The following is a 14170-nucleotide window of genomic DNA, read 5'->3' on the forward strand; positions in this document are numbered from 1 at the left end:
TGCACATTGTGCAATATTGTAGGTGACACGTTTGCACAAGCATCTGTGATACGTCGTAGGTCCTGCAATGTTGGTGGAGGGGTCGCATATACCTGCTGTTTGATGTTTCCTCCCAGAAAGAAGTCCAATGGGGTCAGGTCAGCTGAGCGTGGAGGCCACTCAACGCAGCCACCATACCCAATGACTTGTAGGAAGGTCTCCATGAGGTATCACTTTACGTCCGCAGCCTTGTGAGTTTTACACGTTCTAATCATAGCATTTCTGTATGCAAGGTGTCAATTCGTATTGAATTGATGATGCCCTACAACTTTGTAGTTCACTTTTTTTTCTCTATCTCGTTCCGTTTTCAAGATAAAAATGCTAACTCTGTTGTTTCCACCAGGTGGTGCTATACGTGGTTTCATTGCGTTGCGCATGGCTACTTTACTATACCTAGACACCACTTTTATGCCTATAGTTGCCACCGTTCTCAAGTTAATGGCGGTAGACAGGATATGGGTGGACACACTGTATATTCTTAACTTTGATTACACATTTATTTTGGATCATTTTATCTAGCAAACACCATTAAGAAGTTTTACAAATCCCTTTCAATAAGATTCAATGGCAGACACAGGTTTTGACCCTTTTAATGCCAGCATCAGTATTCCAATAGTGATTGGCCTCAATCATCAACATCATCAGTTTTCCCATCGTAATGAATCAGGAGTGTCTGACAAGTGGCGTATGCTTCCGTGTGTGACTCACCACAAATCTTACTCTAGTTGGGTATGGATTTGTGGCGACCCTTGTCTGCCGCAGCTTCTTCCACTTTTTTCAGTTATGGGCAGAAATGGTGTGAGAACGCCAAAAATATCAGTTTTAATGCAGCCTAGCGTTGACCCAAAACTTTGCGACTTTTCAAACCTTTATGCCAGAATTAGGGTGTAAGAGCTTTCATTAATAAAGCCCTACAATCTGTTAATAATGCAGCTGAAGACAGGCAAATAGATGGAGAAAAACTCAGGTTTGGATGCCACTTTAACTTTGCCCTAGTAAAGTGATTTTTAATCTTTCACTTTCACTTTAATCACTTTCATTTTTGTAATACTGTAATTTGCTCAGCAAGGAAAGTGTAGATATATCTAGCTCCACCTATTTATACATTCAATTTTATTTAACCCTTCACATCATCTTTGGCACATGTTCTCTTAACTTTTTTAATGACCAGGGAATAATTTGCTATTTCCTGTCTGTATATGAGTGGGTCTCTATAATCTACAGAATGACTACTAGTAACCATATTTTTGTGTATCTACTACATCTATAGACACTTTAGAATCTTTATATAGTTCCAGATTTGCATACTGAAAATCATTCAAGTCAATTGCCTATAGGCATAGTGACTCAAATATAGATTTCGACAAATTAATACAAATTTAAATGTAGATTTTTAGGAGCAAAACAGTAACAATGCAGTGACAAGTCAAGAATCTCCATAACTAATCATATGCTAAATAGTTGCAAGTCACGTTTATGTATGAGATAGCCAATATAATTATCTATAAAATGATGGTAGTCTCAAGCTCAAAGCTGTAGTGGATGGTGAGATATACAGCCTGAAAATCAAACATTCAAAACATAGTTACTGTTTTGCTCATCAGTGTATCTACACTTCTGTAATGTCATCTCACTACATGGCAATGATTGTCTTGTATTTATGTGCTGTATTTAATGGAACAGTGTGTAGATAGTTGTATATATCTCTTATTATTTTTTGTGTTTCGTGTGATTGTCAATATACTGTATATAGAGAACTGCTGTTAGAACATATGACAATTTTACAAAAATTGGTGATTGTTGCAGATTATGCAATTCTTGGTCTGCATTTCCCATACCATGCAATATATCTTCCCAACTATATTATAACCCACAGTTTTTGTGGATCCATTGCCAACTACCAGGATTATTCTCTTGAATGTTTAATTAATGTGTTTTTAATTATTCACAATAAAATTGCTATTTTATAATACCTTTATGAACTTGTGGTTCTCCTTACTTTTGAGTTTTACATGTATAGACAGTATTGCCAATTACCAGCTGGGTAGAAAAAAAGATTACACAATGTGGAAGAGCGGTTAGAGTGGAAAATGCACAGCAGCATTGGCAATATATTTGTCACGGTGGTCTGTCTGCAAGAGACTTGAGGCAGGTTCTGGGCCTGAGTCTCTTTTTGTTGGGAGACACTTTATATTTAATGTGTTTCTTTCCTTTGGTGCTGAAACAGATGTGTTTTGCTTCCAGCAGCTTTCCAGTAGTCCATGTCATGTACTTCTGCTTAGCTACCACACCCCTCTACCTTAAGTAGTGCCTTTACCCAGCTACCTTTGCTGTTGATAGAACCCATTCTACTCTGCCCATCTTGGTGGAAGGAGCTGCTAGGGTACTGTCCTGTGCCCATTCATCTACTGTATTGGAGTCTGCTTGCAGCCGTGGATTTTGGTGTTTGTATACTTTTGTTGATCCACCAGTCTGTCATTCCTTCCCTTTCACGTTTATTAGTGTAGCGGTAGAACTAATGTCTCCTGCCAGTCATCTCACTAGCCAGGGTGGTTGCAGGACTAGTGTGGGATTGGGCATCCGGTTCGACAATAGGTTGACACACCTCTTATAGGGATGCTAGAGAGCTCAGGTACAGCGTGAGGTGAATTGAGGAGGAGTCCCCTCACCCCGCTCACTAGCAGCAGGACCCACGATTGTTAAGGTGTCCTCCTTTGTTTGTTGTGTTTTTTGTAGCGTGTCAGACACCCAATTGGTCTGAACGTGTGTATCATACGGACTTCTACTCCGGGCGTGACAATATTATTGAACTACATATATTTTGTTTTCTTTTGTTTATTTGTTTTTTTGCAAAATTAAAAATTTTCAGACATACTAATAAGATTTTCTACATATCCTGTCTTGTTCTTTCTCCTATAGTAAAAATATTAGCAGACATATATGGCCAAAGATCAACAGCTGCCACCAATCTCAACCATTGCTTACATTTTCTAGCCTAAGAGTAATTTTATGGCTCCTCATTGTCACATTATAGTCTGAGCCTTGAAAAGCTTTACTACAGATTTTTCTTTTTTGACACATTCTTACCTGATAATTACATCATGCATGCTTGAAAGAAGAATAAAGCACTGTATATTAATAACCATTCTTGGAATAAATTATTATCTTTACAGCACAGTGACAAAGGCAACATCTTGGTTGAGATTTTTTTAGGAGATAGTATATTCAATATCAAATGGATACAGGCAGTGGAGGAGATTTCTCAAACACTCCCCTACTCACCACCCTTATTATTGTGTAGTAAGTTAGTATAGTTAGTTATATTCCATTTTTTTTTTCTCATCCATGTTACAAGCGATATCATACGGAGACATCAGAAGGTCATGCTCAGATGCCCAATGTAGGTGGCAGAATTCCTGCAGAAAGTTTTATGACTATCCTATTAATCTGAATGGAGCCTGTAGAAATCCAATCCATTCCGTGTCTGAAGAGTGTGAACATACCCTACAGGCAACATGGCTATATTAGATGAAGATATGTTCAAGCTTGCCAACTGGTCTACTGACACTCTGGAAAGACCACATATAAAATAACACAGATGTCATGTGGCTGGAGCCAGAGAATTTGTCACATGCACCATCATGTTGTAGCATACCCTGTTAATGATATATACACAGTGGTATAGATGAGCAAGCTTTTTCATGTCAAAAGGAATATATCAATTAGCTACATCATTAGCACTGCCATAATATGTGATATCAAGTGTCTTCACTGTCTTCTTTTTTAATTTAGGCAGGGATATTTCTTTATTTGCTAACAAAACTACAATTAGCTTCTCTCATCAGGTGAATATTGTTTAAAGGGAACCAAACATCAGGATTTTGGTATACAAGGTAAAGCCAGTGCAGTACTGGCACTATCAGGCACAGTCTGTACATACCATTAGTGGGCAGCTCGGATGTTTAGTCAGTGAAATCCAAGTTTATAAAGTTTGAAAATTCATCCACTTTTTCATTGACATGTGCACCTCTGCTGATAATGTCCAGGCGGGTTATGCACATGATTCCCGCCGCCTGTTCCTCCCTCTCTCTGGCTGTATGTAAATTTCTAATCTTCAGTTACACATCGTCGGAGTTGGCGCCTGCGCATAGCGCTTATGTCTGGCGCCGTGTTTCTGAAGCCCGCAGTACCTAGTATTGTGCATGAGAGGGCGGCGCATGCGCCCTCGCTTCTTCAGATCTCGTTGTGACCGCGGGAGCGCGCACAGTCACAACAGGACTGGAGAACAGCTGATCTTACCGATTAGGTGCAGCAGACATCTGCTACGATATCGTCTGCTGCAGCTAATCGGTAAAATATCAAAGCTTAATATTTTAGCAAGTTGGAGTGTTTTATTTTAGATTTGGCTATCTTAGGAGGATATCTGTTTGTGCAGGTAACTATTACTGTGCAGAATTATTAGGCAACTTAATAAAAAACAAATATATTCCCATCTCACTTGTTTATTTGCACCAGGTAAACCAATATAACTGCATAAAATTTAGTAATAAACATTTCTGACCTGCAAAAACAAAACCCCAAAAATTAGTGACCAATATAGTCACCTTTCTTTATGATGACACTCAACAGCCTACCATCCATAGATTCTGTCAGTTGCTTGATCTGTTTACGATCAACATTGCGTGCAGCAGCCACCACAGCCTCCCAGACACTGTACTGTTTTCCTTCCCCGTAGATCTTACATTTTATGAGGGACAACAGGTTCTCTATGGGGGTTTAGATCAGGTGAACAAGGGGGCCATGTCATTATTTTTTCATCTTTTAAACCTTTACTGGCCAGCCACGCTGTGGAGTAGTTGGATGCATGTGATGGAGCATTGTCCTGCATGAAAATCATGTTTTTCTTGAACGATACCGACTTCTTCCTGTACCACTGCTTGAAAAAGTTGTCTTCCAGAAACTAGCATTAGGTCTGGGAGCTGAGCTTCACTCCATCCTCAACCCGAAAAGGTTCCACAAGTTCATCTTTGATGATACCAACCCATACCAGTACCCCACCTCCACCTTGCTGGTGTCTGAGTCGGAGTGGAGCTCTCTGCCCTTTACTGATCCAGCCTCTGGCCCATCCATCTGGCACATCAAGAGTCATTCTCATTTCATCAGTCCATAAAACATTTGAAAATTCAGTCTTAAGATATTTCTTGGCCCAGTCTTGACATTTTATCTTATATTTCTTGTTCAAAGGTGGTTGTTTTTCAGCCTTCCTTACCTTGGCCATGTCCCAGAGAATGGCACACCTTGTGCTTTTTGATACTCCAGTAACGTTGCAGCTCTGAAATTTGGCCAAACTGGTGGCAAATGGCATCTTGGCAGCTTCACGCTTGATTTTCCTCAATTCATGGGCAGTTATTTTGCGCCTTTTTTTGCCCAACACGCTTCTTGCGACCCTGTTGGCTATTTGCCATGAAACGCTTGATTGTTCGGTGATCATGCTTCAAAGGTTTGGCAATTTCAAGACTGCTGCATCCCTCTGCAAGACACCTCACAATTTTCAGAGCCCGTCAAATCTGTCTTCTGACCCTTTTTCCCAAAGGAAAGGAAGTTGCCTAATAATTAAGCACACCTTATATAGGGTGTTGATGTCATTACACCACACCCCTCCTCATTATAGAGATGCACATCACCTGATTTACTTAATTGGTAGTTGGCTCTCAAGCCTATACAGCTTGGAGTAGGACAACACGTATAAAAAATTATCATGTGATCAAAATACTTATTTGCCGAATAATTCTGCACACAGTGTATACTCGAGTCACGCCCATCCGATCATTAACTGCTCGTTACAAGTACCGAGCACCCGAGCATGGAAATGCTCACTCATCACTAAAAACAAGTATTGAACAGCAATAAGTAGACACTGGAGTATTGTTTTCAAATTGTCAATTGAAAATATGCTATGTGTTAGGGTATCTAAATTGTAAATTAATATTTCATTGTTGGACAACCCTTTCAAAGCTCTTTTCAAGCTGGTGTTATCGTTTCTTACCACTAGATTAACAGAAGTGCTAATGGATAGGATAAAGTAATCTGCTTTGCTATTCTGCTCAGTAAACAAAAATAGAAATGTGACAAGTCAATGGAATATATCCATTTCAAAATGGCTCTATCATATTCATCAATGTTATAGTAATATCTGAGCCAATGAACAAAAACTTACTCAACAGTTTTTTTTTGAGATTTTAGAATATTCCCATCCCATAGAATACAATATTTAAGTGTAAACACTACTGTAACAGAGTGAAACTAGGGGACAGGTGATTTATTTGCCCTAAGCGCAACCAGCAGTGCGGCGCTGTCTTGCTGACTCATGCAGCAGTCTAAGGTATGTCCAAGGAAGCGGCATTTTGCTACTCAGCAGAAACGAGATCCAGTCGTTTTTTGGCATAGATGTTAAACTGACTGCTGGCTATGCGAATATGTAAAATGCCACCTTTCTTCATTCACTTGTACATTCGCCTATAAGGCACAAGTACAATTGAAGGTTTGACTGCTAGTACTTTTTGGGTTAATGCAATTCAGATCTCCTGACGACGGTGTTCATAATACTCCTGTGCTGCAGAGGAGTAGAAAGTTTAAAAGGTTAGTGCTACAACGGAACCGAAAACGAAAATACAGGTAAGTTTAATTGAAGGAGAAAAGAGTGAAGGGACAGTATGGTGGGAGGGAGTGTAAGGGGCCAGTATGGAGGAAAGTATAAGAGGACAGTATGGGGGGTTGTAAGAGGACATTAGGAGAGAAAGTATGACCAGAGAGTATGGGGGGAAACTTTGCGGGGACAGTGTGGAGAGTGGAGAGTGTGAGGGAACAGTATGGGGAGGTGGGAGTGTGAGGAGACAGTGTGAAGGGAAAAGTTTGAGGGAATAGTATGGTGGGCAATAATGTGAGGAGACAGTATGGGGGAATGTGAGGAACTGTATGAATGAACAGTGTGAAGGGACAGTATGGAAGAGAATAGTGTGAGGCGACAGTATGGGGGAAAACGTGAATGGATAGAGTTGGGGGAAAAAGTGTGAGGGTATGGTATGAGGTGGTAAAATGTAAGGTCAATATGGAGGGAAAAGTGTTCGAGGACAATATGGGGAAATAGTGTGAGGGGAAAGTATGGAGGAAAAAGTGTGGAGAACAATACGGGGGAGTAATAATGTAAGGAGAAAATATGGTGGGGAATAGTGTGAGGAGACAGTATGGAAGAGAGTAGTGTGAGGTAACAGGGTGGGGGGAATAGTATGAGGGAATAATATGGGGGGGATATTTTGGAAGATAGTAGGGGAGAGAATAGTGTGAGGGGAGATGGTGGGGAAGTGGAAATGGATTTTGAAGACTGCAAGGGGACATTATGGGCAGGAGTATGAAGAGACAGTATAGGGAGAATAGTGTGAGGGACAGTATGGGGGGAGTGTGAGAGGAGAGCATGGGGAGAAAAGTGTGAAGGGGCAAAATAAAAAGACGGCGCAGTGTGAGCACAATATTAAGAGGTGGTAGCATGGCAGTACAGTGTGAGGGCTCAGCAACTAAAGAACATTTGAGAAGGGGGCATTATGGAAGGGACAAAGTGTGATGGGACAGTGTGAACAGGGTCCCAGTATGGAATGGCAGCGAGTGTGATGGCAGACATTTAAGAAAGGGGCAGTGTGGCAGATATAGCTAATTAAGGAGAACAGAAAAACAGTTATACCTAATAAAGTTGGAAAGTGTGGCAGTTACAACTAATAGGTGAGGACAGTGTTGTGTTTAAAGCTAAGAGTAAAAAGGTGCACTATTCATAAGGGTAACCAGCTACCAAATGAGGGACAGTATAGGAACAGTGTCAGAATGTGCTGCAGAAGATCGGCAAAGATGGAAGTTTGCAGACAGGAGATTGGGATGTGAAAAGTGATCAAGGTGTCTGGACAAGATGGCCAAGAAACAAAAGAGAATGACTCTAATCAGAGATGGTGTCAGCTACAGAGTACCTGAATGTAAATTTTAATTTGTTGTACTAACCACATCTCATCAGTACTGTAGTTCCTATATGGTCTGCAGTCTGATGAGGTCTTAACAAAAACTTACAGTATCTCGTTACAACTGTAAAGAAAATATGTACAAACTTTACGTAGGTTGAAAGAAGACATGGCTATGAAAGAATACATGGCTATGTTACATAGTTACATACATAGTTACATAATTACTTAGGTTGAAAAAAGACCTGGGTCCATCTAGTTCAACCTTCCTCCACCAGTTCTACATTTGGTCACTAAGTCATTTATAACCAACAATGTTTAGTGTACTGAGGAAATCATCCAGCCCTTTTTTAAAAGCTGTTATAGTATCTGCCATTACTACCTCTTATGGTAGGGCATTCCACAGTCTGACTGCTCTAACTGTAAAGAACCCTTTCCTATTTACCTGTTGGAATCGCTTTTCTTCCACTCGCAGTGAGTGCCCCCTGGTCCTTACTATTGTCTTAGGAAGAAATAAGTCATGTGCCAGTCCTTTATATTGACCACACATGTATTTATACATATAAATGAGATCTCCTCTGAGACGTCTTTTTTCTAAGCTAAACATATCTTATGTTAATAAAGTATTGTGCTGTCTGACACAAGTTAAGAATTGCTACATCTATATACATGTTGGGAATACTTATAAATTTGAAAACTAATCTTAACAGCGTGTAATATACTCACTATCAGGATTCGGCTCTGGTTCCTTATTCCAGCCTTCATCATGTGATTTTCATACCTCTATTCATACACCACCTAGCTTCTCTACCTGCTTCTCTCAATGAAGCAGAGGTTGTAGTTTTCCACTGAACATTGAAACATTGAGAGAATTAGGAAAAGCAGCTAGTTAGCAAATGACTGTAAGTACGTAAATCGCGTGGGAGCAGTCACATGATGGATACTCTAACCACAAGCTGTGTATAGGAGGGGGCGTCAAGCTGAATATTTGCCCCTGATGCAGGATACAGTATAGATTTGCCAGAGTAGATTTTCCTCTGCAATAAATCACATGTAATGTAGATAGATTAAAAACTCCTGGACCCTGTGAAATCCATGTTTCTGATTATACAGAAATGATAGAATTCACTGTGTGAATGAAAGTGATATAATGTCCAATCACCACCAAAACAATAAATCTGATTGCTAAGGAGCACACTACTTCTTGAATAAGAAAGGCTTCATTTATAGGCTGTGCCATGAGGTATAGTTATAATTATGAGAGAAATGCATAATGAGATTACATCTTTGGGAGACAGATGTGTATTATATTTATACAGGGTGGTCCAAAAGTAGGTGGACAGTATGTGTAATAGGGTTATCAAACATGGCGTAAAGTGAAACTGAGTCAGTTGCCCTTAACAACCAATCAGGTTCCACTTTTCATTCTTCACACACTCTTTGGAAAATGAAAGGTGGAATCTGATTGGTTGCTAAGGGCAACGGAGTCAGTTTCACTTTATGCCGTTTGATAACCCTATTACACATACTGTCCACCTACTTTTGGACCACCCTGTATACCATTTTTGAGACACAACCAATCTAAAGTTATATACTGAATGCTTGAGCCCCTATATAGTGCAATATCTTCACAAAGCAAACGCCACCTGAATTTTTCATAAATTTGCACCCCAAAAAATATGCCTTTTGGACACATTTTGACCTCATCAGACAATTTTGAAAAGTGTCTAGAAAAGTAAGCAAGGTGAAGACAATAGGGAAGTGGTTTAAATGCTTGTTATTGCAGAAAATTATGGGTTTACAGTAAGTCAACCAAGAGAGAGGGGAGCCAGCACAATCTGAAATTGGCATGCATCATATAAAAAGTGAAAATTCCCAGATTTATTCCAACTGTACTATAATGAGAAAAATGAGATTTTTAGCAAATAATTGATCAATTTTTTTAGCCACCCCTGCCAACGTCACGGCAAATCTCAATAGGGGGGTCCTACTCTATATTCTGTATTTCATGTGCCATGCGGCCTCCTAGATAAAGTTAAAAGCTACAATTCTGGTGACTGACCAACACCATGCCATGCATGCCTGATTTTGGTTTGCTATGTATTCCTCCTGTTGGTGGCTGTTCAGATTCAGTTACCTCACCCCTTTCCACAGGCAATGCTAATTAAGCACCATCTTGGATCTGGTTCGCCTTTATCAATGGTTGCTGTTTGGCACTGGGAGGATCAGTTCTGATATAGTCCTGGTATGTGTAGAGCTTGCTCCACATGCTGGGACCTGGGCTGGTCTCTATCCACAAGTGCCTTTTTTGCAACATAGAAGCGGCTATATACAGGTTACAGGTATGTGTGCTCCATTATGGTTCTGCTTTTAACTTTATCTAGGAGGCCGCATGGCACATGAAATACAGAATGTAGAGTAGGACCCCCCTATTGAGATTTGCCGTGACGTTGGCAGGGGCGGCTCAAAAAATTGATCAATTATTTGCTAAAAATCTCATTTTTTATTATAGTACAATAGGAATAAATCTGTGAATTTTCACTTTTTATATGATGCATGCCAATTTCAGATCGTGCTGGCTCCTTTTTTTCTTTGTTTTGACCGTAGTTATGCTACAATTCTGGTGACTGACCAACACCATACCATGCACGCCTGATTTTGGTTTGCAATGTATCCCTCCTGTTGGTAGCTGTTCAGATTCAGTTACCTCACCCCTTTCCACAGGCAATGCTAATTAAACACCATCTTGGATCTGGTCCGCCTTTATCAATGGTTGCTGTTTGGCACTGGGAGGGTCAGTTCTGATATAGTCCTGGTATGTGTAGGGCTTGCTCCACATGCTGCGACCTGGGCTGGTCTCTATCCACAAGTGCCTTTTTTGCAACATAGAAGCGGCTATATACAGGTTACAGGTATGTGTGCTCCATTATGGTTCTGCTTTTAACTTTATCTAGGAGGCCGCATGGCACATGAAATACAGAATGTAGAGTAGGACCCCCCTATTGAGATTTGCCGTGACGTTGGCAGGGGCGGCTCAAAAAATTGATCAATTATTTGCTAAAAATCTCATTTTTTATTATAGTACAATAGGAATAAATCTGTGAATTTTCACTTTTTATATGATGCATGCCAATTTCAGATCGTGCTGGCTCCTTTTTTTCTCTAGTAAGTCAACCAAGTAGTATAAATTTTTGCATCTTCTGCCCATCTGGTGTAGTTTTTAGCGGTCTAATATTTAAAACAGTAATAATAATTTAGGCTTATTTTGTATATATATATATATATATAATATCATTACTTAAAGCTTATTTCTCCTTGTATACGGAAATGTAATTGCAGTTAACTCGAACATCCCACTCCCTCCCCCGGTCTATCCCTTACACAATATGGGCTCTCCAGCTCTCAGCATGGACCCGTGTGAGCTTAGCTAGTGGGGATATTCAGGATAAACTGCAGATATGGACCCTTGTGAGCTTAGCTAGTAGGGATATTCAGGATATACTGCAGATATACCATAGGTCTTTTAGGATTTCAGTGGAATAAACTATTATTAACTGTAATGTGTAATATTATAGATTGCAAGCTCCCCGGCACAAAGCTCTCACTCCAAATTTACATAGGACTTATTACATTAGTAACAGCGCTCAATTATGCAAATACTTGTATGCTACATGTTTGTTAATTAGGTACCAGAAAAATATATAGTGCCTTCAGCAATAGAAGTATTAGTAATGGTAATAAATGCCATATATGATATACAGAATGCTAGTAATAGCTCAGAATCTTGAAATACATATAGGAATACAATAAGAAGACATATACAGACAATACATATTTTGACAGATCCACTAAATAAAAAAATCCAAGATATTTACTTGCCTGATGCCATTGTTTCCACACCGGGACATCCTTCTTGACGATGAGGACTGCAGCTTTGCCTGTGTGTCCAGCCGGCCAGGAAACCCGAGTCGGTGCTGTCCACGGATCCTCTACCTGCAGAGGACACTGGAGATCGTAGAAAAAGATTATATGGAATCCGTCATCACTCGATACATAGTAACAATATAGGAAAAATATTCTATTCCCAAGTCCTTCCAGACATACCCTGAAATAAGCAGTTCAGTGCCTTTGTTAGATATATGGCATGTGTCAGAAGAAGGGTTAAGCTTTGCTGCAGAAAGTGTGTTCTTGAGAATTATTGTCATTTTCTTATCAGCTTGCACTTCTATATCTGTCCCAAATCCCATCTTTTTAAGGCTGGTATTTCAAGTACATGAGGTGGGGGGGGTTGTCAGTATCCATGGAGATATCTATGTTAAGAAAAGGTGAGCCTTGTTTACTGTAGGAACACGTCAGTAGAAAAAGCGTGGCTGAAAAAATAGAATTACATAAGAGAAATAAAAGCGCAGAGAGACGGAGAGGGGGGAGAATCTTGAGAATTAGGAAGAAATGCACAAAAATTCCAGAACACACCGCAGGAGCGAACGCAACCGCACATGGAATCGACGCAGTTCACAGACTCTTCTGAGAGGCGAGGACTCAACAGATTGTGGGAGGAAAATTAGCTAATGGCTTTATTTATGCAGGAGAACAATTGTACAGGAAACTAACATCCATGGAGCAAACACTCATGAGAGTCAGATCTTTATTGTAGGATTGTCCCTGAGGTTCCTGTTCCCGGGAAGATGCAGGAAAGTCAGGATGAATGAAGATGTTCTCTAAATATACATGTGTAGGATACAGACATGCATGGATTTGTTTTAAAGATCCATTCATGCACATTGTTCAATGAATCTGACAAACTATTCTAGAAATGATAGGGGAACATAGTGTATATCTGATAAAAGTAATGACGTAATGACTATAGTAGTGGAAAAAAAGCAACATACAGAACATAAGGTTAGAGGTAATTCCTGCATGAAAAAAGGTAAACATATAGTGTAGGGGGCACTAAAATCAAAATGGGGCACCCCCTGGTTCACATCACTATGCTCAATCTTTCCAGGACAGGGGAGTCTGTATGAACTTGGGACCTGGCAACCCATAATTTCGCATATTATAGGAAAATTCAATGTGACCCTTGAATATTATGGTAATTGTATAAAGCTGTAAGCCCTTAGCAGCTATGTAATGTCCATTTTGTTTTATTAGTTCATGCCCAGCAACAATACATTTACCATGGTGAAATAATACCACCCCGATTGAGGTACACCTTGACGCGGTGGTATGACATTATGCTTTTTAAAAAAAAATAGGCATATACTGTATGCTTATTTTGTTTCTATCTTGGGTTTTGTCATGGTAAAACACTACTTAAGCAAGCATTATTGACCTTAGGGAGATCAACATATCCACTGCGGAGACACCATCAAGTGTTTCTCAACGCAGTGATTCTAGAGCAAAGCCCCCTGGGAAGTATGCAAATGAGAAAGCCGCGGAGACACCATCACGTGTTTCTCAACGCTGCCAGGAAACTAGCCAGGTCTTTCACTGGGAAGGAACAACCACGGGAAGGGCAGTCTCCAGTCAAGGAGACCACCTATACCAAACATGGTATCCATCCACAGACAGCCGTTTCGGGGTAAAACACTAGGCTGTGCTGGAAGGTTGGCATACCCTTGTTCTGTAAGTAGCATCACTAAGCAGTTAAAAGATCTTATTTAAAGAGAAATTAGATAAGACATGAAGGCATATAGTGTCCCGATGGCCCACTGAGTGTGAGAAGACACCCGGCGGATGGGAAAACCAGGGAAGAAGTGCAACAGAAGGCTTTGGCGATAGAGAGAGGGGGGCAAGGTCACCTCCTCACACTCACCTGTGTTTGGTCCCTACACTCCCTAACATTCATTGATGGGTCCTTCCCACTGTCCTTTGCCTAGTTCCTCACTGGCCCTGAACTCACCCTGACTAGTTTAAATGGCCAGCGATGCTAGTCTCACTACTGCAATAAAACAACACAAAGAAGGTAAGATAAATGGGTGGAGAAATACACAACAAATAACACTCCTTGACTTCTCCAGCAAGGAGCTTCTCAGCTGCAACAGAAATAAACACCTCAGCTGCACCAGAGACAGACTCCTTCAAAGTGGTCAGTATTGAAGAACTATAACTGGAATGGAGTAAAGCCAGGA

The 14170-nt window shown here is 40.3% G+C and overlaps 1 protein-coding gene across 1 annotated transcript in view; it reads right to left on the reverse strand.

The window, feature by feature from the left end:
* The window catches only part of SH3TC2 (SH3 domain and tetratricopeptide repeats 2), a 189392-nt gene that overhangs the window by 118372 nt on the left and 56850 nt on the right, over positions 1–14170 (reverse strand). The window contains exon 2 of the mRNA XM_075344627.1: positions 11919–12044. Within this exon, the coding sequence (XP_075200742.1) occupies positions 11919–12044 (126 nt within the window). The remainder of the gene's footprint in view (positions 1–11918; positions 12045–14170) is intronic.

Source organism: Anomaloglossus baeobatrachus, chromosome 4 (genome assembly GCF_048569485.1).
Source record: "Anomaloglossus baeobatrachus isolate aAnoBae1 chromosome 4, aAnoBae1.hap1, whole genome shotgun sequence".
In the NCBI taxonomy this organism is placed as follows: Eukaryota; Metazoa; Chordata; class Amphibia; order Anura; family Aromobatidae; genus Anomaloglossus; species Anomaloglossus baeobatrachus.